The sequence below is a fragment of the Pteropus vampyrus genome, unplaced genomic scaffold (genome assembly GCF_000151845.1).
Source record: "Pteropus vampyrus isolate Shadow unplaced genomic scaffold, Pvam_2.0 Scaffold32, whole genome shotgun sequence".
Lineage (NCBI taxonomy): Eukaryota > Metazoa > Chordata > Mammalia > Chiroptera > Pteropodidae > Pteropus > Pteropus vampyrus.
In genome coordinates, this window is record NW_011888813.1 from 70173 (window position 1) to 78666 (window position 8494).

The 8494-nt window shown below is 51.7% G+C and overlaps 1 protein-coding gene across 2 annotated transcripts in view; it reads left to right on the forward strand.

Annotated features, from left to right (window-relative positions):
• Positions 1-8174, forward strand: part of ESRRB (estrogen related receptor beta) — a 62196-nt gene extending 54022 nt beyond the window's left edge. The window contains exons 6-7 of one of the 2 annotated variants that reach the window (XM_011357045.1): positions 2656-2925; positions 7887-8174. In XM_011357045.1, the coding sequence (XP_011355347.1) occupies positions 2656-2925; positions 7887-8131 (515 nt within the window). In that variant the 3' untranslated portion in view covers positions 8132-8174. The remainder of the gene's footprint in view (positions 1-2655; positions 2926-7886) is intronic. The other variant, XM_011357044.1, reaches the window with a different exon arrangement.
• The last annotated feature ends 320 nt before the right edge of the window (positions 8175-8494 follow it).

Sequence of the window (8494 nt, forward strand, 5' to 3'; positions counted from 1 at the left end):
TGAAGAGACGAACAGCATGGCACTGGTGCTCCCAGGGGGCTCAGCACACAGCGCATGGCAGCTGTTCATGCAGACGCCGTGGTGGGCGCAGTCTGCATGAAAGGCCCTCGCCACCCCTTTTGAGCTCCACTTCACTCTTCAGAGCCCAGCCCCGACATCTCCTGTTGTGCAAAGCCTCCCCCAATAGCTCTACTTAAGTCATAACTTCATGGTGACATGTGGTACTTGAGGTGTCTTTCCCTCTTGACTGTGAGCTCTTGAAGGCAGGACCACTTCTGATTTGAGCTTGTCCCCGGTGCCTTGCACAGGGCCTAGCACTTGATAGTACTCAGTAAATATCTGTTGAATGAACGAAGGGGCAGAAGCATGCGATTCCCATTATTGTAGTGATTCCACACCTGTGTGATTAGCCTCACAGGGGTCTTTTCTCCTCCGTTTCTAGAAGCCTGGCTCTTACCTCACCCTCCACCTCTGCCACCTTCCAATTCAATTGTCTGTTAATTTTGCCTAGTCCGTCTCCTGCGTCCTTCCTCCCATTCTGTCTGCTTTCAGACTCCCCCTCACCCCCAATGCAGTCCCACACTTCCCTACATACATACACATACCCTCACGGGCTGGCTGATTGGTATCTGTTAATTAATGTCGCCCAAGGCCTCTTCTGCTCAGAAGGCTGATAAGGGAAATTGGATGTCCATTTCTATCTATCTTTTATTACCTCCCGGCTCTCCCCAGCACCACAGGCAGCCACACACTGTCTCCCACGCCGGGATCCCGACAACACACAGGCATCTGACCCCACTGTGCCATAGCCTCTCGCCTACGAAGGCCCATCAATCCAGGCTTGCCCTGTGTCATCGGTGTAATTGCTCCAGTTCTTGTCAGTCACTCACGGATGCCAGCAGCCAGGTGGCGATCCAAGGCCCGGGTTGTGCAGGTCGGGCCAGGGGACCTGGATGGTTGGACTAAAAGAGCGCTCACGGGGAGAGGGCGTGGAGAGGCTGCCAGGTGGAGAGGCTGCAGCCCCAGGAGCGCCACCTACAGATGAACATTCACGCACTGGTTGGAAAATGGGGAGGGACGCTGGTTGTTAGAGACAGAGGGCAACAGATGAGGGGGAAATAGACTGCGTGGGGACGCAGAGCGATGGGCCAGTCCAGAAGCTTGGGACCACCCCTCACCTCCGAGGCGGAGAGGAGGGCCATGCCAGGGGAAAGCTAAGGACGGCAGCAATGGCAGCAACAGCTACAGCTGCCACCGCCACGTCGCGCGGGTTTACTGAGCTCCGACGGGGCGCGGGGAGGAGCGTGGAGAGCTTTCCGCACGCCCTCTTTTCCGTCCTCGTGGCACCCAACGCTTCCGCGGGGGTCAGGTTCTAGCTCAGCAAATGAAGCCACACATCCCACATATGCAAAATTACCCCTGAAAATCCCCAGATTGCAGCGGCCATGACACATGGTGCCAACGGCTTCGTGGACACGTTTCCTTCTCACGAATCTGGCATGGTCAGTGTGAGAACCAATCACTGAGTTTCGAGTTGAAGTTACCACCTGTGTTTAGTGACCAGCTATTTGAAAATTCGTTTCCTCCCTCCCTCCCTAATCCCTTCCTTTCTTCCTTTCTCTCTCTCTTTCTTGTAAATAAAGATGTTAATTGATTTTGTACAAGTTAAGTGCGTGTATAGCGCAATTTCAGTATATTCCCGTTTTGCAGAGGAAAGTTTCATCTCATCATTAGTAATAACAGTAAAAGTTCTGTAACTGTGTCATATGTTCCGTAACCATTGCTTCATTCAGCGATTCCCTGAAGCAGGCACCGCGGTTATACCCATTTCACAGATGAGGAAGCTGAGGCTTAGAGAAGTTGCCCAGCTCTCCCAAGGTCAGGCTACAGCTAGTAAACGGGAAGGAGTCAGGGTTCGAGCCCGGGCAATCTCTAGAACATGTTGGACAAGACAGTGTCACAATTCTGAAGCCATCCCTACCCCAGCCTTCTTTCGCTCTGGAGTCAGCCTCTTGGCTAGCAGGGAGGGTAAACACCCATGATTCCATGCTCGTGGGTTACAGAACTGCTGGTCCGTCCTTAGGCACAGAGTGAGGGCTCTGACCGACCCGGGGGGCTTCTGAGCTCTTTGCAGCCCCAGGCTGTGGTCACTGGAGGTCACTGGCAGGAAGGAGCTGAGTCTGTTCCTGCTCAAGCCTCCAGGTCCCTGCACAGCTGAGACTGCACTGAGGATCAGGTGTCACTTTAAAACACCAAAACCTCCCCCGGTTTGACCTGGAAACTCCCCATACTTAAGGGGACCCTGCACTGCCACCTCTTGATTCTACTATGAATCCAATAACTCCTTAAATTACAAAGGTATTTATTTTATCAAAAAACCTCTCCAAATGTATACAAAATACTATAGAACTAACAACAATAATGATAACGAGTGTCAACGTCAACTGAGCACTTGTTATGTAAGTCTTTTCCATGAATTCCATGTCTGACTCATTCACAAAGGGAAGGACAATGAGTCTCCCAGCTGCAGAGGGAGGGGCAGGATCTGGAGGTGCCTGACTCCTGCCCCATCCTGCCCCCTAACCAGCCCCAGAGAGGCACCAGCCCTCCCACCTGACTACCTGCTGCCCTCCTTGCCCCCTCTTCCCACCGCAGGCTTCTCGAACCTCTCTTTGGGGGACCAGATGAGCCTGCTGCAGAGTGCCTGGATGGAGATTCTCATCCTGGGCATTGTGTACCGCTCGCTGCCCTACGACGACAAGCTGGTGTATGCCGAGGACTACATCATGGACGAGGAGCACTCCCGCCTCGCGGGGCTGCTGGAGCTCTACCGGGCCATCCTGCAGCTGGTGCGCAGGTACAAGAAGCTCAAGGTGGAGAAGGAGGAGTTTGTGACGCTCAAGGCCCTGGCCTTGGCCAACTCAGGTAAGGGGGCGGGTGTGGGGCCTGGGGAGCACAGCTCTGGGGCTGTGAGCACCACTCTGCTGCAAGGGGCAGGGATGCCATGGAGATGCTGGAGCTTTTTGTCACCAAAGATTGTGCAAAGGGTGGCCTAGGGTTATAGCAGCGTTATGAAGGCCAGCATTGATGGAGCATTTCCTAAGCCCTTGATTTGCAGGGTACTATGGTGGGCCCTTGATAACCAGCACTCCGGTTAAGGACACAGATTCTAATGCCAGGTTACTAAAAGTCAAATCTTGCTTCTGTCACTTGAGCAGGTTGCTTCGCTCAGCTTCTTTATCAGTAAAGTAGGAACAGTAAACAGTTCCTACCCTGCAAACCTATGGAAGGATTTATTTGTATATAATTATGTTATGCTTACAACATACCTGGCCCATAATAAATGCTCAACATGTTAAATAAATTAGCTATGATGAACTTATTTTGTTCTTACAAACAAAGTAAGCAAAGTTCTTATTTTAACTTCATTTTACTGATGTGGAAACTGAAGCTTAGAAAGGTGAACCATATTGCCCAAAGCCACACAGAACTAGGAGTCAAACCAAGGTCCTCTGAGTCCAAAACCAACTGAGCTTGTGCTCACTCTTTGAATCTTGCAATCAAATGCTCACACACAAGAGGAAAAACCTTCCCAAATGAGTTGTTTAGTCCGACATTAAAAAGGAGGCGTCACTCCATTTCTTTAGCTCCTGCCAGTTTCTGGCTAGACTGCCTAAAGAAGAGGGGCTGGCATAGCGGGGTGCAGGTGAGTAATCTGTGTCCACACTTTGCATCCACTCTATATAGGGTACTGTGTTGGATGGCGGGGAGATGCAGAAGGAAGAGAAAGGCATGGTCCCTGTCCTAAAGACAGAGTGTCTCAGCAAGCACGCATGTAATTCTGCTGCAGGGTGGCATGTGGTAGAGTTAACTGCTCAAGTCTGGGTCAGATGGACCCAAGTTCAAATCCTAGCCTGTTAATTTGTTATGACCTTGGACGAGTTGGCAACCTTCCTTAGCTCTGTCCTTGTGTGTAAAATGGGGATATCCCAGTACCTCCTCTAAGCACTTTTGAATGAAATGATCAACTGAAGATAAAGCACTTAGCCTAGTGCATGGCCTGGAGGAAATGTTCAATAAATATTAATTATTATCATTATTATTCATATTAGAAGAAACAAAGTGCTATCAGTATATGGAAGAGGGAGAGCTGGCTTCCAGGTGGAGACAGTACAAAGTGGGCAACCAGCTGGTTTGCTTGATGCTGTCCTTCTTTTTCTGAAAGTCCCATATCACAGGGAACCTCAGTCCCTGGCTAACCAGGTCAGTTGGCCCCCTAACAAATGGCTTCATAGAGAACACAGGGAACACCGTTGGTGCCCCATCGGACCCCCTTTCCTGGGTCAGCGCACACATGCCCCAGCTGCTGCGTTTGGCTGCTGAGAGCTCACGTTACTCCCTTCACCAGAGACTCACCCTCGCCTGCCTTGCCAGGAGGGTTACCTACTCCCCCCGACCCCCGGCCCCCTCAGCCAATGGTGAGTAGACCCACACAGGGAACAGAAGCCTGGATTCCTGGCACTGTGGGATGAGATGGTAGCCGAGGCCACATCCTTACCTTGTGGGCTCCCACCCTCACCCTGTCCTGTCCCCCTCCCTTCCATTCTCCTGAAAGCATGAAATGATCAACTGAATCGCATGCACCCAACCCTCGTCTCAGGCTCTGCTTCCGGGGAACCTCATACAGAGAGGGAAGCATGTTTTTTTAGTTTAAATCACTCTTATTAATAAACTAATAATTAAAAATTTACATGCTTCTACAGAGACCCTTTATACTTTGTACATTTTGTTGGAGAATGCTAGTGCTGTTGGGGTTTCCAGTACGGCTTTAGATCGACAGAATAATTAAGCAGATGGTAAATAGAGCTCCATCTACCATCCCATCCCTGTACACAGTTTCCCCTGCTATTAACGTCTTGCATTAGTGTGGTGATCTGTTACAATTAATGAGCTAATATTGATACATTATTATTAACGAAAGTCCATAGTTGTCATCAGGGTTTACTCTGCAGGTTTTTGACAAATGCATAATGACAGATCTCCCTAGTTACATGTCATACAGAGTAGCTCCACCACCCTACAATCCCCTGTGCTCCCCTATTCAGTGTTGCAGAGGGGCTGGGAGTTTGAATGGGCAGAGGAGGAGAGGGGACACAGTGAAAGAGGAGGACACCTGGTGACCACAGTGACACGCAGCAAGGCCAGCAGGCCTTGGAGCGCACGTCCTTAATTTTGGACTCACCTGACCACTTCACACCAGGGAGGAGAGAGTGAAGAGGCAGGAGGCCACTCAACTGTCGCCTCCATCCCGCCCCTCGACACTATGCTGCAGGGGCTTTCAGCAGGCCCCTTAGCCTGGCCGGCTGCTCTTGCTTTGGTCTCAACACATACAGACAGATGCACATACATAAATGCACACACACATACGAATTCACACACACGAATATGCACACACATGCACACACACCACCTGAGGACTTATGCTGGTTTGGTGACATGAGCCCTTCAGGAGCTTCAGCTAGCATCAAGCTTTGCCTAAATACAATACAGTTTGCCATGTGAGACGGAGTGCTGGGAACCTGGACTTCTTCCCCAGTGGCATCTGCCAAGCCATCCTATACCTTATGAGCAGTTATAAGAAGCTCAAGGTAGAGAGGAGTTTGTGACAGTCAAGGCCCTGCCTGCATAGTAGAGGAATGAGCTACAGGCAGGAAATGAGGAAAGAATAGGTCTGTTTGAGGAATCCACTAGAAAAGCACTTTGGGGTCAGACTAGAGGCTCTGGGGCTGTGAAGGCTCTGGTGGCAGCCCCAAGGGCCACTGTGAATGCCACTGCTGAGGTTGAGTGGACCGGACAGGACCACTCAGATGTGGCTCAGGGGGCTGACACAAGGCAGGAGAGTGAAGCACATCAGAGACAGGCTGTAGCTCCAAACCACGACCTCTCAGGAGCCTGCCCGCTGTCTTTCACCCTGTGTCCCGGCCCTCTCCAAGGCTCCTGACAGCAGAGAAAAATCATAGCCATTGATTTTGTAATTAACAGTTTATCAATGCCATCGATACAGACGCGCTGATGGATTGCAAAGAAATTAATCTTGCAATGTTATTTTATTTCATTTTTGGTCGAAGGCAGCTGCCAATTTTAGCCTCCTTGGGGAGAGCGGGGAGAGAGAGGGGAAGCTGGCGGGAGGCAGGGAGTCTGGATGGCCAGGTCCCCAGCCTTGCAGGGACCAGTGCACCTTAAATGCACGCTCCACAAGCAGCTGGGAGAGTGGAATGGAGCCATCCTCCTCCCCGGCTGGCAAAGGAGTCCTCACTGCCTTGGTAACAAGGAACAAAAATGTGAAGGAGTCTTGGGTTTGGGGCCAGTAACACTCCAGCCCTGCAAGAGCACTCACCCCAAGTCTGAGTCCTCACAATAATGATAATAACCTTTATTAGGTGCTTACTAAGTGCCTGGTAATCTGCTATTTCATTTAACCCTCACCACTTCCCTATGGGGTATGTATTCTTATTTGCTCCATTTTACAGATGAGGAAACGAACTCAGAGAGCCTAAGTAAGTAACTTGGCCAAAGTCACACAGCGTCTCAGACTCCAGAGTCTTATCTAACTGCTATCTCCCCAAGGGAAAGAGGCAGGACTCTGAAGGCACAAACTGAGTGTGGACCCAGAAAGTCAGGGGGCAGTCACTGGTGTCAGCATGGTGGTGCGGCTGCCCTTGGCAGTCTGGTATCGAAACCAATGTAACATGCAAAGGAATTTGCCCCTGTCTTTTGAGGAATTCAGGAAACTCATTCCACCTTCCTTGGAGAGACCCACCCAGAGCTTCACCCTCCCACTTTTTTGCAGGCATTTTTACCGCGGTTTAGGATGGTGGCTCAGGACTTGTGAGAAACGTCAGAAGAAGGCTGGTTATTTTCCTCGAGGTCAGGGAGTGGGGTCCAGGAGATTCCCTTTGCTTTGGCTCAGACCCAACCATAACCCAGCTATCAGCGGGTGCTTCCTTGCGCTGCTGAGATTTAGGGAAATTTTGTTTGAACTCCCAGTTCATGGCGAGTCCAAAGCCCTCCCCAGGACTTTAGATTGCAATGGCCCCTCCCACCAATTCCCTCCATCACCATATCCCATATGTCCAGCCATCCCGTCCCAGTCCCATACTCCCTAACACCGGGCACCCAGACTCAGAGCTCAGCACCTTTATCTGTGTCTGTATATTCTGTAACCAGCATTTTGTAAGGCTAGAGATTGCACTGAAGACTTGAGCTGATGTCCGGCAGCAGCAGCAAGAGTAGTAGTGAAGATGATGATGGTGATGTTGGTGGTAGTGGTGGTGATGGTGGTGATGATCATAATGGTGTTGATGGTAATGGAATCACTAGCTGGGCACTTAACTTTGTACTGTTTTAAGCCCTTGACCTGTATTAACCTCTCGAGGTAGGTATGGCTATTATCTCATTTCAGGAATGAGGGAAATGAGGCACAGAGAAGTTAAATAACTTGTCTAAAGTCACACGGCTAGCGAGTGAGGGGTGCAGGATTTTACCTCCTCCAGTCTGGCCATAGACTCCACCCAGCACCTGCAGGGCAGTGACAGGTCTGCTTGTGTTCAAGCCCTGCTGTGGGCTCTCTACTTTCATCTCTTGGTGGTTTCTCAAGAAATGTCCTCCATAGATAGAGCTCTCTCCCTGGGTCCAAGCCCCAGCTCTGTCATTGGTCTCGGTGACCTCAGACTGAGAGCTTAACGTCTCTGAGCCTTGGTTTTCCTCTCTCTATGGTGACACCTTGGACGGCTCCAGAGCAGAGCCCAACGGCTTCGTGGTGTCTCCCACGCCGCAGGGTGGTGCTCTCCATCCAGGTCCCCTGACACTCACCGTTGTGCCCACAGATTCTATGTACATCGAGGATCTGGAAGCGGTCCAGAAGCTACAGGACCTGCTGCACGAGGCGCTGCAGGACTACGAGCTGAGCCAGCGCCACGAGGAGCCGCGGAGGACGGGCAAGCTGCTGCTGACGCTGCCCCTGCTGCGGCAGACGGCCGCCAAGGCCGTGCAGCACTTCTACAGCGTCAAACTGCAGGGCAAGGTGCCCATGCATAAACTCTTCCTGGAGATGCTGGAGGCCAAGGTCTGATGGCCCGGCACGCAGACGGACTCCCGCCTGAGGACAAATGGACGGCCTGCTGCAGAGACCTCCACAGCCACCAGCCTCGACCTTCACGCCCTGTGTCATGGCCATGAGCAGTCTCAGAGGAAGAGGCTTCTTGCCTCCCGGCTGTGCGCAGAGTCCTGGGTGCCGCGGGGTGGGGGGACGGGGATGGGAGGGCAGGGCGTGGGGCTCATCTGTAACTGGCTTTTTCTTTGGTATGTTTTTCCTTCTCCATGGGCAGTGCTGAGGCCTGGGCCAGGGCTGACTCCCCTGAGACTGGAGACCACCGAGGAAGGGCCCCCTCTCCCCGACCAAACCACCAAGAGGCAGCTTGGACATTTCCTGGCC